The 22,242-nt window shown below is 39.4% G+C and overlaps 1 protein-coding gene across 1 annotated transcript in view; it reads right to left on the reverse strand.

Moving 5' to 3' along the window:
- Positions 1 to 22,242, reverse strand: part of LOC127934672 (FERM domain-containing protein 5) — a 144,911-nt gene that overhangs the window by 22,110 nt on the left and 100,559 nt on the right. Inside the window, exons 3-4 of the mRNA XM_052532207.1 lie at positions 11,462 to 11,504; positions 4,951 to 5,029 (exon numbers count right to left, since the gene is read on the reverse strand). Of these exons, the coding sequence (XP_052388167.1) occupies positions 4,951 to 5,029; positions 11,462 to 11,504 (122 nt within the window). The remainder of the gene's footprint in view (positions 1 to 4,950; positions 5,030 to 11,461; positions 11,505 to 22,242) is intronic.

The following is a 22,242-nucleotide window of genomic DNA, read 5'->3' on the forward strand; positions in this document are numbered from 1 at the left end:
CATCACTGGGACCCATCATTCAGGTGCATATCATATCATTGCTATGCCTACACGCAGTTCTACTCATCTCAACTAAATGATTCAACAGTACCTGCTCAGATCTCAAATAAAAGAGGATCACCTGTAGTTCAAGATGGCAAAGACAAAAAATGTCATCTTCCAAGCCTTGTCAGTCAGTATAGTACCAGTTTTACCATTGAATTGAGCTCATGAACGATAATCCCATCGAGTTCGGCCAGGAATGTTGGGGTGATCCTTGATGATCAGCCGATCTTTAAAGATCACATTGCAAAAACAGCACGGTCATGCAGGTTTGCACTACACAACATCAGGAAAATTAGACCTTTCCTAACAGAGCATGCTACACTGCTTCTCGTCTAGGCTCTTGTCACTTCTAGGTTGGACTATTGCTATGCTCTTCTAGCTGGACTTCCAACGTGTTCAATCAGACCTCTGCAAATGATTCCGGATGCAGCACCATTTCTTGTTTTCTAACTGACCCCAAATTATGATCATTTAAAAAAAATATATATATTTTTTTTCACTTTTTCTGTTCTCTTGCCATCCTCCTTTCCTAACTTGTGAAACCTTGTATAACGGGCAATTCTTGATTATTGCCATCTTATGATAAATCCTCAACTGTAAGTGACTATGGATAAAAGCATCTGCCAAATGAATAAATTTAAATGTAAATGTTTCACTATTTGCCTGTAATGATGAGGGCTGATAATGAAGGACACAGATGTGCAATGTGAAATTTCACTTTAGGAGAAAAAAATATATGTGGATTTAAATCTCCCACAAAACATGCTGAATATTTCTCTTTGATTTTGTTAAATTGAGCTCTTTGTTTTCAGAATAGGGAATAAATTGAGAACATGATTGTTGTTTTGGGAAGAGATACTTAAAGCAGACTGCTGTGTCAAAAGATATTGATATCAAGTTGGGGAAAAGAGAGACTAGTCAAAAATACTGCAGCAGTAAAATATACTGCAACACCCAAGTGTCTTTGTCCCTGGACCCAACATCTCTCTCGCAGTGATATAATGTTATAAACATACAGTAGATGCTACTTTTTATTATTATGCATTTAGAGCTTATAGATTACATTTTTAATGGGATGGAAAGAATACATTTTAAACATATTTACATACTGATTGCTTTATGTGATGAAAAACTTCAAAAGCCTCCTCATCCACCAATGTCACATTTTCTATTCATTAATCAATCCAGTCCCAATCTGGCACTCGGTTCTTCTCACCTTCAGTACAACAGTTGTCTCATGAGTAAAGAGTGACATGCTTGTCTTTAACTTCTCAAAGTAGGCCAGCCCTGCTAGAACTAATAGTTTTTGCTTAAGAGGTCATAGGAGCTAAAAATGCAATTATGTTCCCTGAATTCTCTCTTGGTGACAGAAGCTAAATGGCAATTTCTGTAGCCACCAGACAATTTCTGGCCTACATATCGGCTTCCTTCTTTATCAGTAACCTGCCATTTATGGAAACACACTCTACGTGTCAGTGTCATTTGGTTCTGGAAAAGGACAGGCCAAATATAGGTACAGCTAAATGGCAAAGTATTCGGCTGAGATGCTTGTTTTTGCTCTGTGGGATATGCACTCCATTCAAATTATTTTCAGATAATCCAACAAACACAGAAATTGGATACATATTTCTAACAGGAAGATAATATTTAATATTAAATAATCTCATTTAAGGGAGATATTATTTCTGTTCTAATATTATTTTTAAGTGTCATTTTTTATGATAGTAATTTTTTAAAATGTAAGGGGTAAAACTATATATATATATATATATATATATATATATATATATATATATATATATATATACAGTATTGTTCAAAATAATAGCAGTACAATGTGACTAACCAGAATAATCAAGGTTTTTAGTATATTTTTTATTGCTACGTGGCAAACAAGTTACCAGTAGGTTCAGTAGATTGTCAGAAAACAAACAAGACCCAGCATTCATGATATGCACGCTCTTAAGGCTGTGCAATTGGGCAATTAGTTGAAAGGGGTGTGTTCAAAAAAATAGCAGTGTCTACCTTTGACTGTACAAACTCAAAACTATTTTGTACAAACATTTTTTTTTTCTGGCATTTAGCAATCCTGTGAATCACTAAACTAATATTTAGTTGTATGACCACAGTTTTTTAAAACTGCTTGACATCTGTGTGGCATGGAGTCAACCAACTTGTGGCACCTCTCAGCTGTTATTCCACTCCATGATTCTTTAACAACATTCCACAATTCATTCACATTTCTTGGTTTTGCTTCAGAAACAGCATTTTTGATATCACCCCACAAGTTCTCAATTGGATTAAGGTCTGGAGATTGGGCTGGCCACTCCATAACATTAATTTTGTTGGTTTGGAACCAAGACTTTGCCCGTTTACTAGTGTGTTTTGGGTCATTGTCTTGTTGAAAACCATTTCAAGGGCATGTCCTCTTCAGCATAGGGCAACATGACCTCTTCAAGTATTTTAACATATGCAAACTGATCCATGATCCCTGGTATGCGATAAATAGGCCCAACACCATAGTAGGAGAAACATGCCCATATCATGATGCTTGCACCTCCATGCTTCACTGTCTTCACTGTGTACTGTGGCTTGAATTCAGAGTTTGGGGGTCGTCTCACAAACTGCCTGTGGCCCTTGGACCCAAAAAGAACAATTTTACTCTCATCAGTCCACAAAATGTTCCTCCATTTCTCTTTAGGCCAGTTGATGTGTTCTTTGGCAAATTGTAACCTCTTCTGCACATGCCTTTTTTTTAACAGAGGGACTTTGCGGGGGATTCTTGAAAATAGATTAGCTTCACACAGACGTCTTCTAACTGTCACAGTACTTACAGGTAACTCCAGACTGTCTTTGATCATCCTGGAGGTGATCATTGGCTGAGCCTTTGCCATTCTGGTTATTCTTCTATCCATTTTGATGGTTGTCTTCCGTTTTCTTCCATGTCTCTCTGGTTTTGCTCTCCATTTTAAGGCATTGGAGATCATTTTAGCTGAACAGCCTATCATTTTTTGCACCTCTTTATAGGTTTTCCCCTCTCTAATCAACTTTTTAATCAAAGTACGCTGTTCTTCTGAACAATGTCTTGAACGACCCATTTTCCTCAGCTTTCAAATGCATGTTCAACAAGTGTTGGCTTCATCCTTAAATAGGGGCCACCTGATTCACACCTGTTTCTTCACAAAATTGATGACCTCAGTGATTGAATGCCACACTGCTATTTTTTTTAACACACCCCTTTCAACTAATTCAACTAATTGCCCAATTGCACAGCCTTAAGAGCGTGCATATCATGAATGCTGGGTCTCATTTGTTTTCTGAGAATCTACTGAACCTACTGGTAACTTGTTTGCCACGTAGCAATAAAAAAATATACGAAAAACCTTGATTATTCTGGTTAGTCACATTGTACTGCTATTATTTTGAACAATACTGTATATATATATATAAAATTTCATTTCAGTATATAATTAGTCAAAGAAGAATGAATGGAGCATGTGCTGCTTTGCTAGTTGCTAGGATGCAGCTTGGGCATGAGTGACTTGTTTGCCATGGAAATTACAATGCTGATGACAAATTTGTGCATGGTGTTGAACAATAATCTTGTTTCAAGACCTGAGAATTTCCAAACACGGAAAAACTAAGCATGGATTTACTGTGGAATTATGAGTGGCAGAAGAAATCGAGAGAGAGACAGAATCACTTTTTTTCTCCCACATTTCCCAACAGCTGCTTCACCCTTGCTTAAGGAGGATACATTTCTTTCTCTTACAGGGACTATGCTAATTCTTCCACTCACTCCAAATGATGTTTTTTTTTTTCCTTTCAGATAATCCCTCTATTTCTCAGCCATATCCCTCATTAGTCTTTCTGCTCACTCTCTACATGCCTCCCTCTCATCTAATTTCCTGGCTTCAACTCTTTGTTTATCCTCTTGTTTCAAGTCTCTTTCCAGCTTCTCCTCTCATTTCAGCACAAGTTATTACTTTGTGTTCCCCACAAGCATTTCATTTCACAGTACAGTAAACACTAACATCTCCCCCTACTCCACACATCAATCTACACCTGAACTACACATCTCCAGTGCATTAAATGTTTGTTACTTATATGCATACACTATCATTAAAGTGGCCCCTCATTAGGCTACAAGAAGTACACAGAATCATAAGAACGCTTTTCAGGTCGAGTATGTGAATTTCTGGGTGGCCTCATTGCAGACTGATTGAAAGGGGATGAAAGAGGTGGAGAGAGACACTGTGATGGCAGCCAAGACTTTGCTAGCTAGAGGCTAATCATGTATCATTCAGAGGAATCTGTTAGGAGTCACTGACCATACATCGTCTCTTAGCAGTGAGTGAGAAACAGCAATTCAGTCCCTGAGCTCGAAAAAATCAGACAACAAGCCCTTAGTACATTCTGACTAGTTGTTAATATATCAGACAAAACTGATATTTTCTGACAGGATCTGATGTCCGGGGCAGGATCCAATATTTCTGAGACATGATCTAACAGTCACAGAGCTTATTTCAGCAATAATCCCAAAAGCCAACTGAAAAATCCTTTTTGGGCAAGGTAATTTGAGCGATGTTTACTTATTGGTTGGCCAACAAAAATACTTCAATACTGCAACACTTTATAGCAAACTGGCCATATTGGGCAAAAAGAAGTACAGTGTTTCAAAGCACCACCAGCAGAGCAAAGTCGAATGGCTTTGTGGTGCTGCCAAAAATCTGTTGCCATTTGGTTTGTAATGCTTAATCAAAGCAGAGCTTTAGGCCTACACTTAAAGGAATCCTATCCTTTTATGCGAGAAACTGTGCCAGCTCTGTAATCAGGTGCCATTTAATCACATGACTTAAGTACTGAATGCAAAAAGCAGAATCATTTCATTATGGCAGCTCATACCTGGTGATCTCCTCCTTTAGAGCAGCAGGATCTGGTGGGTAGAACTTTACCCGCAAGCACATGATGAATGGAGGTTGTGCTGTGTGGAGAAAATTTACATGGTTGAGAACCACCGTCTCAATCAGTAACTTAAAGGGATAGTTCCCCCTAAAATGAAATTATGTCATTAATGACTCACCCTCATGTTGTTCCAAACCCATAAAACCTCCGTTCATCTTCGGAACACAGTTTAACATATTTTAGATTTAGTCCGAGAGCTTTCTGTCCCTCCATTGTAAACGTATGTATGGTATATGGTATGGTATAGTATGGTTAGAAAGGTAATAAAAACATTTTCAAAGTAGTCCAGGTGACATTGGAGGGTCAGTTCGAATTTTTTGAAGCATCGAAAATAAATTTTGGTCCAAAAAAAGCAAAAACTACGACTTTATTCAGCATTGTCTTCTCTTCCGTGTCTGTTGTGAGCGAGTTCAAAACACTGCAGTTTAGTGATATCCGGTTCGCGAACGAATCATTCGATGTAAACTAGGGCTGTAGTACTCGAGTCCGGTCTTGGACTCGAGTCCGGACTCGAGACATTTTTCTGTCGTCTCGGACTTGTCTCGGACTCGTTGCATTTGCACTCGGACTTGTCTCGGACTTGGCCATTGGACTCGCCAAGTCTTCTAGTTGGTCTCGACCGAGTCCAGCAAAAATTTGCATGATTTTGTGACTGAAAACGTGTGGAAAACGCTAGGCGCGCTGCTCTCCTTATTTCCAAAGCACTCTGTAATCTGCGCTCACGCTCCAGTGGCGTCTGCTGTTGCTGGGCAACCATGACCCGCTCTTCATGATGACGCAGAAGTTTCAGCAAAGAATAAATGGATTTCCAGCACTAAACATCCCTTGTAGTAGCTTTGCTAATAGATTCATTTACAAAATGGCTATCCTTGTACAACTATGATCATCTGTTTCTCCATCTTGGCTTAGCTTTCAGTATTGTTCCGGGAAAGGATGTTCATGAGCAGCGGTGCACTTGCTGCGACCTGAAAAGTTTAGATGTTTCTAATTGAATTTTATACCTGTTAGATTGTGTTTTATTTACGTCTACACCCAGATAGCCTTAAACGTACCCTTTACAATAATTAAATACAAATCATTGTTGTACAGTATGAGTACTTGAGTAACTCGACTACTCGTGGTTCATGCTATTGTAAATGAAAACACATTAAATAGTTTTTTTTTTATCAATCAACACATATTTATGTATAGTCTTATGCAACAATTACATATGTACATTTTAAAAACTTTATAATTATGAAATTACATATTTAAATTTTCATGTAACAGCCAGTATTTGTATCTGTTACAATCACACTTTTCGTATCTGCATTCGGATACAACTTATGACTTTTTATATATATTTTTTTCGTAGTTATCACTGAACAAGTATATCGTGTTAAACTAAAATAATTATTAATTTTTAAAATAATATTTATCATGCAAGCAGAGGGATGTAATTACAAACGTTAAGTGATTATTTGAACACGACTGGATCCATTCAATGCGCACATTTTCATTACGCAGAACACTTTAAGCGAGTCTTAATGTTAATGAACTTCACTCAACAGATGTGTGTGTTCCGCGCAAACCAGCAAAAGGTAAAGATGCAAACATGTAGGACAAGTATCCGTGTCTAAGCTGATTATTAGCCTACTCTTGAACTGATTTGGTTTTTGAGAGACTGAGATGCGCAATGCTGCTGTTTGATTGGTAAGCGCGCTGTGCTTATTCATTCGTTTCACATCGTAGCCTAAGTTTTAATTCATTGCCCTTTAAATATATACAAATACTATAACGTGTATGATGTATTATTATAGGTAAAATTACTCTTGCAACGCTCTGATTTCTGAGAGATCTGTGTTTGATTTGCGCTCTTTTCACTCATAAAGTTTACATTCATTCACTTCTGGCGCTGATGCCCTGGCTCACCTGTTATCTAGCAAACACCAGACTGTGTCAGCTTCAGTCGAGTATTCAGGCAGAATTATTCCTTGTCCGTTTTTCGTTTTTTAAGCCATTAACCTTGCCATTCCGAATAAGGTATTCGGCTTCAGGCACAACCCTAATTATTACATTACATATTTTATTTTTACATGTAACATAGGTCATATAGTAACAGCTCCACGCAATATTGTAATTCTAAAATTCACATCGTACTTGCCAACACTTTGTATGCATTATGGTTAATACATGCTGGAGTAGTCGATTGTTTCTGACAGTGCTCGACTAGTCTATGCAAGCACTAGCACAGTATGACAAAAATATCGCTGTATTTATGTGCGCATGCCCAGTAGAGCCAAACCTACTGTATGCCTTCTAGCTTTGCTGCGCGCATTTGTCACATCCCGAGCTTTGCTTGTGTCTGTGCACTGTGCCAAGGCATCAGTCATATACATTTTTGACCACAGACATGTCAGCAAAAGCAGCATTATAAAGTAAATAAAATGAAAATAAAGTACATACAAATAATTTGACCTTACAGCTCCAAACTCTGTTCTAGAGGGCCAGTGTCCTTTATAGTTTAGCTCCCAGGGTCGGACTGGGGGTAAAACCAGTTTGATTACCAGGCCCCAAAGGAAGAGAGGGCCCTTGAAAAGTATGAATCTGAAATATATTTTATTTTACCTGGATATTTTCATGAGTGGGGGGCATGGGGGCCAATCAGGACTGCCTAAGCATAGGGCCCGGGATCTTGTGAAACGCCCCTGTTAGCTTTAACTCTAATTATACACACTTGAACCAGCTAATCAAGCTCTTACTAGACACACTAATCTTCCAGGTGTGTTAAGGCCAGTTGGAGCTAAACTTTTCAGGACACTGGCCCTCCAGGATGTAGTTTGGAGACCCCTGTCCTACAGAGTTTTTACTTTGCACATGCTTTTGATCATTATAAATAATAAAGTCAAATTATTTTCTTAGAATAAGAGATATGCTGTCTCTCGCATCACATACATTATCAGTAGTTAGGTGTTAATGTGTGGTTTTGAAGAAGACCCTTTTTTCTCTCATTTGGACTCGGTCTTGACTTGGACTCGAAAATTTTGGACTTGGACTTGACTTGGACTCGAACCTCTTTGGACTCGGTCTTGACTCGGTCTCGACTAGTCCTGGACTTGGACTTGACTTGGACTCGACAAAGCTGGACTTGACTACAGCTCTAATGTAAACGAATCTTCTTTAACAAGTTCACCAAATTGAACTGAATCATTTGAAATGGTTTGCATCTCCAATAATCATTAATCCACAAATGACTTAAGCTGTTGACTAAATCTAAAATATCTTAAACTGTGTTCTGAAGATGAACAGAATTCTTACGGGTTTGGAACAACATGAGGGTAAGTCATTAATGACATCATTTTAATTTTTTGGGTGAACTAACTCTTTAATCTGATTTAATACTTGCTGCCTTAAAATACTACATAATACACATTGTGTAGTGTAATGACTTAATCTAAACACCTTTAACACATTTACTTGAGAAGCAAGATTGCATTACATATTATGCTATTTTGCAAAATGTGAATATGCAATATACCTATTTTCAGAGAATATATCCAGAATTAAGTTCATATTTCTTATCCAACTGACCTTTTTTTTCATGGTTTTTAAAAGCAGATCTAACTCAATTTTGAGATGTTTATCATTAAAATTGATTTTTATATACTGTACACTGTAAAATTGCTATCTATGGTAACAATATTGCACATAATATTTTTCAGTAGTTTTTAAAGGGTGTCATATGATGCTTTTTTAAAGATCATTATTTTGTGTATTTGGTGTAACAGAATATGTTGACATGCTTTAGTGTTTAAAAAACACATTATTTTTTAAATACTGTACATTATTGTAGGTCCTCTATGCCCCGCCTCACTCGCATGCATTGTTTTCTACAAAGTCCCTCCTTCCGACAAGCAGAGCCTGCTCTGATTGGCCAGCTGACCCAGTGCATTGTAATTGGCCGAACACCCCAAGCACACGTCGAAAATGTAACACACCTTTCCATAATCGCAAGCTTCATCTTTCAAAATAAATGTAAAGACAGTTAATAATTTCCTTAGTTTTATCATTAGTTCAAGCCTGAAAGGGGAACAGAGTGGTGTGACAGACACAGCGATGAAGCTCATATGTGTTTGCAGTACACAAGCCACGGACGGTTAAGACAGCTGACTCCACTGTGTGACCCTGTCTCTCTCTCTCTCTCTCTCACACACACACCATGCGCAAAAAATCTGCATTTGAACATTCAATAGCAAATACTTAAACTAATAACAAAACATACTTACAGTAGCTGATTCAGAAGTGCCAGATTGTCATAGCAAAGTCAGAATGACCTCCTCTCCTAGGTTCACGAAACGGTCGTCCATAAAACGCATTGCTGTTCTGTTGTAAGTAATCTTAAAAATTCCTAAATGCATCTACTTTCTGAAGGCCAAATAAAGTGCTTTTGATTTCACCTAGATACACACAGCATCTCCCTGACATGGCTGCTTCAACACTAACTGCTGTTACTAAAATCCACGCCTTCTTTCTTTGCTCGAACATTTGGGCAGCATTACGCAAATAATTCCACATAGTGCCGTAGAGATGTGGGGTGTGTTAGAACGAGCTGTTTTAGGGGGCAGTGGCAGAGTCACTTTGGATTTGAGACTTTACTCTTTGCAACTTTACAGACATTCTTCATGCACCAAAAGTTTGTAACACTCCAAAGAGAAAGGAAAAACTGAAATTGCATCATATGACCCCTTTAAGGCTTTATTTATTTAATGAAATCTACCTGAATTAATAATTTAACATCTCCTAAATTATTTAATTCATTAAATAATATCATAATCATTAATCCACAAATGACTTAAGCTGTTGACTAAATCTAAAATATCTTAAACTGTGTTCTGAAGATGAACAGAATTCTTACGGGTTTGGAACAACATGAGGGTAAGTCATTAATGACATCATTTTAATTTTTTGGGTGAACTAACTCTTTAATCTGATTTAATAATTGGACAATTAATTTAATATTATTAGTAAAACGTGCTTATTTATTTTAAGCTGATTCTCAAATTTCTGTGATTTCGATGAAAAGACTGTTTGTATTTGACTTTGAGTTCTTTTTAATTAAAAGACTATATAGACTATAAACTGAATGGCTAGACAGGTCAAGGAGGAAGATACATGTTACTGCAATAGCATTAGCAAAGCTACTGCTAACTGAACAAATCATCATGCCTCACAGTGTTAGTACATGTTGTTATCCACAACCTAATCAAAAGCTCTATTCTTCTGCACAATGGTATCAACCCAAACTTCAACATAACAGAAACTATTCCAAATGTCAAACATAACTGAACGATAAACATTGAAACATTAACTAATGTTTCCCTTCACTCAAAAACTCATAAAATAGCACTTAATTTCAATATTTACTCTCCACACCCAATCAAAATTAGAGAACAATCTATAAATACTTGATTTTTTTCTGAAATATTGTTGAACTTAATTGCTTAAAATTTGAAGGAATATTAGCTGTGGGTTTAACACTGTTCTACTAACATGTTTGTCAAAATAACCAAGGCATTTAATAAAAAAAATTTAAAAAAACTTTATTTTGTGGAGAAAACAGTGATCAAAATTATGGGACAGTGGAGAAAACAGTGATCAAAATTATCGGACATTAAACACTGTAGCACACAAGAAGATTACAACTAAAATTTTGGAGGGTTACAGCTGTCAGAAATAAGTAAGTAGGGCAGCACGATATTGGGAAAAATTACATTGCAATATTTTAGGTTGCAGGCTGATTGGGAGATGGTTGGAGGGAAGGAACTGCATGATACTGAAGGAGTTTCTGATATTTGCATTAACTCTGTCATGTAGCTGTATATGAGTCCCAACTCCTGCTGCACAAAACATCCTCCAAACCACGACACTTCCTCCTCCACCTTTCAATGACTTCTTTTCACACTTGGTCCCCCAGATTGGCACAAAATACAATATTTCCCATCAGACCCAAATAAATTAAAAAGTGAACTTTATACCAGTTCTCCTCTCTTCACACAACATGCTCCTCAGCAAAGGTGAGCTTAGCCTTTACATTCTTCCTGCTGAAGAGGGGCTTGGTCACTGCAGTGTGCGCTTTCAGTCCGACTTCTCTTAAACATGCAAATTATTTTTTTTTTCTTTTTTTTTTTTGTACTTTTAAGTAGCAAGTACAGTTAAATGTATAAACGTTTATATATATACCTTTTTTTTTTTCTATACATTCTACATATCTGACAGCCAGTCGTATCTTATGCAATTTAGCTTCTCAGGTACATGTATCTTGCTTCAAGGATGAAAAATATAATTTGTAAATGTTTAGTACCCATGAATCCGATTAGCAAGCTTCATTATGGTCACCATAGTGCTGTTGTTTGTAATTTCTCTATTCTGACAGCTAGCACACTATAAATAAGATCTGACTGATGATACTTACATTTCATCTGCTTAGAAATTGACTTGGTAAACTCCAGCCAGTGCTAAAACAACAGAGGAGAGAGTTTTAATTCCACACTCACTCACTCTCTCTCACACACACACACATATTGACAGAGCAAATGTACACACATATTACATCTATATTTCATCTAACACATAATTACACATGAGCAGGTGGTCAGTGTGGGTAGATGTACAGAGATTTTATATCAGTAAGAGTGTGAGATGGGGGCAGGGTAGATATGTTAATCATTTCATCTCATTTCTTTCTTCTCCCGTGCGAAACATTAGCACAACTTTAATGTCATGCTGAGATTCTAGCACTGCTATTGTATGTAGCTTCAATGGGGGAAATGTTTATTTGATCCCCTGCTGATTTTGTAAGTTTACCCACTTACAAAAAAATGAAGGTCAGTAATTTTTATGGTAGGTTTATTTAAAAATAAGTATTTGATCCCCAATCCAAACATGACTTAGTCCTTGGTGCAAACACACAATATGGGAATCTTTGAAAATGGTGACATCATGTACGTGCGTAGTACCTGTTAGCTATGTAGACATGCGCAGTATGTGTCGATTTTAAAGGCAAGTGCGAACAAACACACAACAATGATGGAGTATATGGTACTGTTTTTGCTGCTCAAGTGTGGAATACTTCACCAATATTACAACCAACAGCGGAAACGCATCGTGTACATCATATAATCTTCTTTTGACACGGTTAACCACCAGATCATCCTGTCAACTCTACTGGCAAAGGGCATCTCAGGATCCGCACTCCAGTGGTTTGAGTCTTACCTATCAGACCTTGGAGTTATGATTGATGATCAGCTAACTTTCTCAGACCACATTGCTAAAACTGTCCGATCCTGCAGATTTGCTTTATTCAACATCAAGAAGATCAGGCCGTTTATTTTGGAACATGCTGCACAACTCCTTGTTCAAGCTCTTGTTCTGTCCAGGCTGGACTATTGCAATGCTCTCTTGGCAGGTCTTCCAGCCAATTCTATCAAACCTTAATTAATTAATTTTACATTTTATAATTTAATTGTTCTTTTGCAAACTGTAAACAGGCCTTTACATGTGCCTTATTGAGTAAGGGAACCGGCTATTTTCACCAAGCTTCTTACTGATGGTCTTGTAGCCCATTCAAGCCTTGTGCAGATCTACAATCTTGTCTCTGACATCCTTTGACAGCTCTTTGGTCTTGCCCATGGTGGTGGGAGAGGTTGGAATGGTAGATACAGATTGTGTGGACAGGTGTCTTATACAACTAATGAGCTGACAAGGAGTAACTTCTTAAAGCGACAGGACTAATCTGTGTTCCACATGGGCACATAACCAATATGTGGGAGCCAGCATTCTTGCTGGTTGGTAGGGGATCAAATGCTTATTTCACTCACTGAAATGCAAAATCAATTTCTAACCTTTCTATAATATGTTTTTCTGGATTTTTTGGTTGATATTCTGTGTCTTTCTGTTCAAATATACCTACCATAAAAAGTACAGACCCTTCATTACTTAGTAAGTGGGCAAACTTACAAAATCAGTAGGGGATCAAATAAATATTTTCAATCTGAGCAATTGGATTTGAGAAAAGTTTATTTGGGTAATAGTGCCAGTAGGCTAATGTCCAGAAATAACATCAGGCTGGATTTGATTTCAAATTAAAGTGATCTGGAATGCTTTTTTGGCAAAAAATTTCCAACAAATTATTGTATTCTGGACTGTCAGCTAATATGCTATACAGATGTGCTATATTATACTAAAGGGAACTGTGGGCACTCAGTAGATGCTAAGGTTGTCCCAGTGTGTCGCCTACAGCAGACTAGCGTCAGTTAGATGCCCTCATTATTATTTATGCCACTCAATGCGAGAATCTCCCAAAGGGGGTCAGTCAAAAAGACTGGAAGAAAATCTAGAGTATGTGTACATAAAGTTTGTGCGCTCTCAGTGAACACAGATCAGCACAGGTCTCTAATTCTAGTGATAGACTGTACTTCCTCACAGGAGCTATACAGAATACACATCTAGAATCTTTAGATTTTTATATAATTCAATATTTTTGAAATAAAATTGTTAAATATATATTTCATATTTACAAACGTTTAATAATTTGTTAATATAAAATGTATTTTTAACATTTGAAATAGTGTTGTTATTGTTAACTAAATCTGCAAAGTTGCAAAGACTAAAGTCTCAAAACCAAAGAGATATTCTTTATCAAAGTTAAGAGTCGGCCCCCTAAAACAGCTCGTTCTAACACACCCCACATCTCTATGTCACTATGTGGAAATATTTGTGTAATGCCACCCAAATGTTCGAGCAAAGAAAGAAGTGGTGGATTTTAGTAACAGCAGTTAGTGTTGAAGCAGTCATGACAGGGAGATGCTGTGTGTATCTAGGTGAAATCAAAAGCACTTTATTTGGCCTTCAGAAAGTAGATGCATTTAGGAATTTTTAAGATTACTTACAACAGAACAGCAATGCATTTTATGGACGACCGTTTCGTGAACGTAGGAGAGGATGTCATTCTGACAATCTGGCGCTTCTGAATTAGCTACTGTAAGTATGTTTTGTTTTCAGTTTAAGTATTTGCTATTGAATAGTCCAATGCAGAGTTTTGCGCGTCACGGGTGTGTGTGTGTATGAGAAAGACAGAGAGAGAGAGAGAGAGAGAGAGAGAGAGAGAGAGAGAGAGAGACAGGGTCACACAGTGGAGTCAGCTGTCTTAACCGTCCGTGGTTTGTACTGCAAACACATATGAGCTTCATCGCTGTGTCTGTCACGCCACTCTGTTCCCCTTTCAGGATTGAACTGATGGTAAAACTAAGGACATTATTAAATGTCTTTACATTTATTTTGAAAGATGAAGCTCAAGTTATTTAAAGGGGTGTTACATTTCCGACGAGTGATTGCGGTGTTCGGATAATCACAATGCACTGGGTCAGCTGGCCAATCAGAGCAGACTGCGCTTGTCGGAAGAAGGGACTTTGTAGAAAATGACGCATTTGAGAGAGGAGAGGCATAGAGGACCTACAATAATGTACAGTATTTGAAAAATAATGTGTTTTTTAACATGATATAAAACGAGTTGAAGATGGAGTACTAAAATAACTCATACTAAAATAAAAACAATTGAAAACTAAATAGAAATATATAAAAATAAAAATAAATGATTAAAGTGAAATACAACATTTTAATAAAAACAAAAAAAAAGTAAAAATAAGACTGAAATGTTACGCCGCTTACCAGGTTGGGTTGTGTACTGTTCTGAAACAATGTTGTAAATAAAACTTGACCACTGATTTCTAGTTGTGTCCTCTTTTGGAAGGCCAAACAAAGTAGTAGTTTCGCTTTGACAATAGCCTCTTTCACACAGTAATACCAGTAAATTTCTGTAAAATTACCGGAACGACTTTACAGGTAAACGACATTCCGTATTTTTTACGCAAAAGCACCATTCACACATCCATTCCAAATTACCGGTAAATTCTGTGACGTTATTAATCTCTAAACAGCTGCGCTTGTATTTTTAAACATGGAGGGTAATACGTGTTCAGTATTTCTGTTGATGGTTTCATTTTTTGTTTCAAAATGTATTATTCATGTAACTGCATTTGTTACAGAGACATCGTAATAGACGACTGGTTTGAATAATTATACTCACCATTAATAAAACACCCGATGCTGTCGGGAACTGACCAATTTAGTGAAAATCGGCTTGAAAGGATTGATAGCACAATGAAGTTGCGATTGTAAGTTGCAGTCTGTAAGACGCACTTTGCAGAAAAGGTGCGTTCACAAATGTAGCCTGCTGATCCAAATTCATATCAAATAGTCAGCGCAGATAAACAGTTCTGCGTTCAAATTGAGTTCAAAAGATGTCCCAAAGCACCGGAAAAATTACCATGAATGTGACAGAGGGAAATAGTAAAAATATATTTGAATTATTTTTTACTAATAATTATTTTAATAGACTAGAGTTTTCTGAGTCCGTGTCCCAAGGATGAAGTTGCCTGACTCGCCATCTCCTCATTAGATGCGCCTCCTAAACGGATTATGATTGTATTGAGATTTTTGTTTGTTTTTATTATTTCGTTAAGTAGTAATTAAAAGCTTTCTATAGATATATTTATCATGTCTGTGAGGCATGTATTCGCTGAGTTTCGGTTTATTTTTGTAAGCTCTCCTGTTCAAGACGAGACGGCAGAAAGCATGTTTGTTTTCTTTATTTTATATTTATTTATTTTATATTTCTTTATGTTATATCATGATCGCGCTGGCACCTATGTCCCAAAAAAGTGTGCTTTATATTGCATTCTCTGCACAAAATATTCATATAACGCACATGTATCTGGGTTTAATGTTAAAACATTGTTATGCTTAAACTGATTTATATCTTTAGACAATTTGTGATGATTTGAGAAGGCTAAACTGATTAAACATAGGCTATGTAAATGCTCTCTCTGTGCTGGCCGCTCTAAAAACAAAACTTATATGCCTGTTTAACGATCAAAAACTGCTCCAAACATACAAAACTGAACTATTTTAATAGCTGAAACAGTAGTATAAGCTGTTTTGGGAGAATTGGAAAAAAAAGACGGGCTGAACATCCTCAAGTGAGTTGCGGGGCAAACCGAAAGTTGATGCCGAATGTCCAGCACTCTTCTTCACTGCTCCGACTTCTCGTTTGTACTCTATCTGTTTTTCCCTATGTAAAAACTAAAATTAAAATTAAGTTGTAAAATTACAGCTTTTTTCAATCGCTTAACCATACTTCAGATACTTTTTCTAAACTCTTAACACAGACTCACACCTACAAAACACAATTGTCCAAATGGATAATTTTCTTCTCAAAAACACATTTTGTTAAATATATACTAAATCTTCATTTCAAAATAGAACACATCTTTCTCTGCACACACCAACTTTACCAAAACACTGGAAATCTGACTCAAAATTAAATTATTCTGTCAAAGAATAACACTTGTTTTCACCTCACAAGATAGATGCAGTCAATCAAAGTACACCAGGTTTCAAAATACTGGCTATTGTTGACATTACAAAAACTGCATAGACTTTTTGTCAAGGTTGGTAAACCGTGATCTCGGGTTGTTTACACTTTGTGGTGAATTCTGTGTGTTCTGCGTTTGCACTGATTAGTTGTGGGCGTCTCCGTTACAGTTTTTCTCAATTGCTTTGGCTCAGTTCTCAAATGATTTTTTTATTTCCCAAAACATTAAGTTCAGATCTCTGAACAATTCGCTTCTTTTTCACATCAGATTGGAATTTCTTATTGATTTGAGCAAATTGCAAATGCTTTGGCACATGTGTGCAAAGAGTACATACAACTGTAATCAGTTTGGACAACAAATAATTGCATATGGCTTGTTGATCAAAACTGATGACTCGATTCTCACTTACACTGTCAAACACTTCAGAACTTCTCAGACATTTTTTTATTGTGTAAGCCATCACATTCAAAACGATCTATTCAATTATCATAATTAGTATACATGAATGTATATTCTAAAATATATCTGACATTGACATTATTTGTAATGTCTGCTAATTGGCACATGACCTCTAATTGCATTCGCAATCTAATTGCAAATTACCTCTATGAATCAACCATTTAACCATTTACGTAACCAATCAACTTTGGGAGTATATATATATATATATATATATATATATATATATATGTGTGTGTGTGTGTGTGTGTGTGTGTGTGTGTAGATTGCCCACAGCACAATCACTGCTGTAGAAGTTTTTGAGAATGGAGGACGTTCACAACCCTGAACTGCGGCAACATGCTCGTGGAAGAGCAATTGGAAGGCGTGTAAGAATACGCGGTGGTGGTAGAGGAAGAAATAATGGAGGAAGAGGTGGAAATAGAAGAGTCAGAGTTTTTTTTCTTCCCATGAATGTTATTTGTTGTTTGTGTACACAAATATGAAATGTAAAGTGAAATCTTGTTACTCTTGTCAGTTACTTTCCATGTACAGTAAATACACTTGTACACTTCTCATGAATCTTCAGTTGAAAAGCTTATACTGTATAGACAGAGGACAACACAAGAGTTACACATTCTGACAATTGACTTATTTTCATCTTTGTGCCCATATTTATTTTTCCTTCTCTATATCACATTGACATTGTAAAGTTTTTTTTTTTTTTTTGGTCAGACCACTAGTAAAAGTGTAACTGGGAATTCTATCCAGTCTCTTTCAGTCAATACCCCACATACAGTAATGTGTAAATGTGTACTTTTGAAATGATTATATGGCATGCATAAGCATATGGCATACTGTTCAATACAGTAACTGTCATCCAAAATTTTGCCATAGTTTACATCAGAACATTCCTCCAGAATAAACTGTTATATTGACAACATGACTAAACAATTTAATCCATAAACTATGACACAAGGACTTGTCATTCTGATGGCACTGACATGTTCATTGACACAGATATTTATTTTTGAGAGATGAACTAAGGATTTTGAGTAAGAGATTGGCTTTTGCAGGTTATCCATGGTGTTTTGCTATTTGTACGAGTTGTTTTGAGAAATGCACTTACTGTTTTGCAAATTGTGAGTTTGATTCGAGAAATGTACCAAAGCGACTGAGAAAAACTGTAATTGTATCAGCAACAGCTGCCACTCATTACTCATCTCCTATATATATGGCTTGTCTCACGTCTTGTGTTTGTGAGATCGTTGTTTCATGTCGTTGTGTTACCCCCGTCTGGTTAAAGTGTTAGTTTGCGTTTGGATGTCTGTGTTTTTTCCTAGAACCTCATCCACTCTCCGCACGATCACTCAGCCACGGACACTTACCTTCGGCTCTATTCCCCGCAGTTCCTGTGCCACTCTCTCCTGCTGCCTCACGCCACCAAGACCCGGACTTCCCACCTACACTCCACCTCAGGCCGGATTTCTCACCAACCACCGTCTCCCTGGAGTGTTATCGTCCCATCGTCTTTGTGTATCATTGTTCTACTTGTCTTCATTTCATTAAATCCTGTTTACTCGCATTTGTTTCCGGACTGTCTTTCACCAGCCGTCACAGAACGATCTCACCCAACATGGAAGCAGCGAGCACCAACACCCTCACCGATTTCATGCACCATAGCGTCAAGAGAATGGATCAGCAGCAGGAGAGCATCTCGAACACCGGACGCGCTGTCCAAGCGCTGGTGGCACAGGTGTCCGAGCTCACCCAGCAGATCCATCAGCTCACGTCTCCCACTGCGCCCATCGCCCCGCCTGCGCCGACCGTTCCCCCGGGGATTCCCCAGGACCACTTCCGGCCTGAGCCGCGACTTCCGGCACCGGAGAATTACGCTGGTGAGCCAACTTATTGCAGAACATTTCTTAACAAGTGCTCTATGCATTTTGCTCTGCAGCCCCGCACTTTCGCCTCAGAAGAATCCAAGGTAGCGTTCACGCTCACACTATTATCAGGCAAGGCTGCCTTATGGGGAACGGCGGTGTGGGAGAATCAACATCCGTGCTGTGCCTCGTTCCACCTCCTATCTGAAGAGATGAAGAGAGTTTTCGACCGGGCCGCGACCGGCAGGGAGGCCGCCCATCGCCTCTCGGAACTCCAACAAGGACACTCATCTGTCACTGAATACTCCATCGAGTTCCGGACCCTGGCGGCCGCGTGCCAGTGGAACGAGGCGGCGCAGTGGGATAGATTCCTGCATGGGTTATCCGACCGTGTTCAGCAGGAGATCTACCTCCTCGAGCTGCCTCCTACCCTCAACGAACTCATTGACCTGGCGTTGCGGGTGGAGGCCAGGTTTAATCGCCTGGGCCATCAACACAGTCCCTCCAGACAACCCTTCTCTTCCGGTAGGGGGCGCTTGAGTCGAGAGAACACGGTCGGTTCAGTCGACGATCACGAGCCCATGCAGGTGGGTCGAGCTCGGCTATCCCGGAGGGAGAGGGAACGGCGGAGGTCCCAAGGACTATGCTTGTACTGTGGAGGCGCTAATCATAACAACTACTCTTGCCCGGTAAAAGAGTCAGCCCGATAGTAAACCTGAGGCTACTATCGGGTGGGATCTCCGCCGAGAAGTCCTCACCCACATCCTCGACCCTCCTTCCGGTGAAACTGCGGTGGAGGAATCAACATCATGAATGCCAAGCTCTTCTGGACTCTGGAGCCGAAGGTAATTTCATTGATTCTTCACTTGCACATCACCTGAACATTCCTGTCCTTCCTGTGTCTCTCCCCATCCATGTCACCGCACTCAACGGCCAGGAACTGCCTCCTGTCACCCATCATACTGAACCCATCACACTCATCACATCCGGCAATCATCAAGAAACTATATCCTTTTTTCTCATGGACTCCCCTGTTGCTCCCATTGTTTTAGGTCACCCCTGGTTGTCCAAACATAATCAACGAGTGGAATGGGGTTCGAACACTATCACATTGTGGAGTGAAAGTTGTCATGAGTCTTGTTTGGTTTCTGCCTGTCCTGTTGTTCCTGTGTCTGTCTTTCAGAAGGAGATCATGGCGTTGCCAAACGTGCCCGTAGAGTATCTGGACCTGAAGGAAGTGTTCAGTAAGTCCCGGGCTGCTTCTCTTCCTCCGCATCGTCCCTACGACTGTGCCATAGACTTAGTGTCAGGTAAATCTCCGCCTAAAGGCAAGTTATACTCTCTTTCTATTCCTGAGAGGGAGGCCATGGAGAAATACATTTCTGATTCCCTAGACTCTGGATTCATCCGTCCTTCCTCATCTCCAGCGGGGGCGGGGTTCTTTTTTGTGGGTAAGAAGGATGGTTCTCTGCGACCTTGTATTGATTACCGGGAGCTGAACAACATTACTATTAAGAATACTTATCCATTACCACTCATGTCTTCAGCTTTCGAGAGGTTGCAGGGAGCATCGGTATTCACAAAATTGGATTTACGTAACGCTTATCATTTGGTCCGCATCAGGAAGGGGGATGAATGGAAAACTGCCTTTAATACCCCTAGAGGGCATTTTGAATATTTGGTTATGCCGTTCGGGCTTTCCAACTCGCCCGGGGTTTTCCAAGCACTCGTAAATGACGTGTTGAGAGATATGGTAGATCAGTTTATATATGTTTACCTGGATGACATACTGATTTTTTCTTCATCTCTCCAGGAACATGTCCAACATGTCAGACGAGTGCTCCAGAGGTTACTAGAGAATGGGCTTTTTGTCAAGGCGGAGAAGTGCGTATTCCATGCACAGTCGGTCCCCTTCCTAGGGTTTATCGTGTCGTCTGAGGGAATACGAATGGACCCTGACAAGGTAAAGGCTGTGATAGATTGGCCATCTCCAGATTCCCGTAAGGCCCTACAGCGGTTTCTGGGGTTCGCCAATTTCTATCGGCGTTTTATTCGTAATTACAGCCAACTAGCCTCACCTCTGACAGCCTTGACTTCCCCCAGTACTCCGTTCAGGTGGTCTGACGCAGCTGAAACTGCGTTTTCCAACCTAAAGAGCCGCTTTGTTTCGGCTCCCATCCTTGTCGCCCCTGATCCCACACGGCAGTTCGTGGTGGAGGTCGACGCATCAGAGGTGGGGGTAGGAGCAGTGTTGTCCCAACGTGCTGCTTCAGACGATAAGGTCCACCCTTGCGCGTTTTTCTCTCATCGATTATCTCCTGCCGAACGTAATTATGACATTGGCAATAGAGAGTTGTTGGCGGTCAAATTAGCGTTGGAGGAGTGGCGCCACTGGTTAGAGGGTTCAGGGGTTCCCTTTATTGTTTGGACCGATCATAAGAATTTAGAATACATTAGAACTGCTAAAAGACTCAATTCCAGGCAGGCTCGGTGGGCACTTTTTTTCGGTCGTTTTGATTTTACCCTATCGTACCGCCCGGGTTCCAAGAATGTTAAACCCGATTCTTTGTCACGTCTTTTTGATCCCTCCGCCCGTCCCGTTACTCCTGAGTGTATTTTGCCTGAGAGATTAGTTGTCTCAGCACTCGTATGGGAGGTCGAGTCGAAGGTCAAGACGGCCTTAGAAGGGGTAACGCCTCCGTCCGGTTGCCCACCGAACCGCTTATTTGTGCCGGAGGAGTTAAGGTCCGAAGTTGTCCGGTGGGGTCATTGTTCCAACATGGCTTGTCATCCAGGGATAAGTAGAACTAATGGGTTGGTTAGACAACGATTCTGGTGGCCACGTATGGCTCGCGACGTCCGCGATTTTGTTTTGGCTTGCTCAGTGTGTGCCAGTGGTAAGTCATCTAACCGACCTCCTGATGGGCTCCTTCAACCGCTGTCTGTCCCTTCGAGACCCTGGTCACATATCGCTCTAGATTTTGTTACCGCCCTCCTGCCCTCTAATGGCATGACAGTCGTTTTGACTGTGGTGGACCGGTTCTCGAAGGCGGCACATTTCATTCCCTTGCCCAAATTACCTACAGCCAAGGAGACAGCGGTTACTGTGTTAGATCACGTCTTTCGGCTTCATGGCCTCCTGGTAGACGTGGTCTCAGACAGGGGATCCCAGTTTATATCCAAATTTTGGAGAGAATTTTGCAAGTTATTAGGAGCGTCAGTTAGCTTGTCGTCGGGTTATCATCCCCAAAGCAACGGACAGTCTGAGCGAGCCAACCAAGATTTAGAGAGGACGTTGAGATGTTTGGTCTCCAAGAATCCTTCTTCCTGGAGTCAACAACTCTCTATGGTGGAGTACGCCCACAATTCGTTGCCAGTGTCTGCTACGGGCCTCTCTCCGTTCCAGTGTAGTGTAGGGTACCAGCCACCAGCATTTCCCA

Source organism: Carassius gibelio, chromosome A18, assembly GCF_023724105.1.
Source record: "Carassius gibelio isolate Cgi1373 ecotype wild population from Czech Republic chromosome A18, carGib1.2-hapl.c, whole genome shotgun sequence".
Classification (NCBI taxonomy): Eukaryota; Metazoa; Chordata; class Actinopteri; order Cypriniformes; family Cyprinidae; genus Carassius; species Carassius gibelio.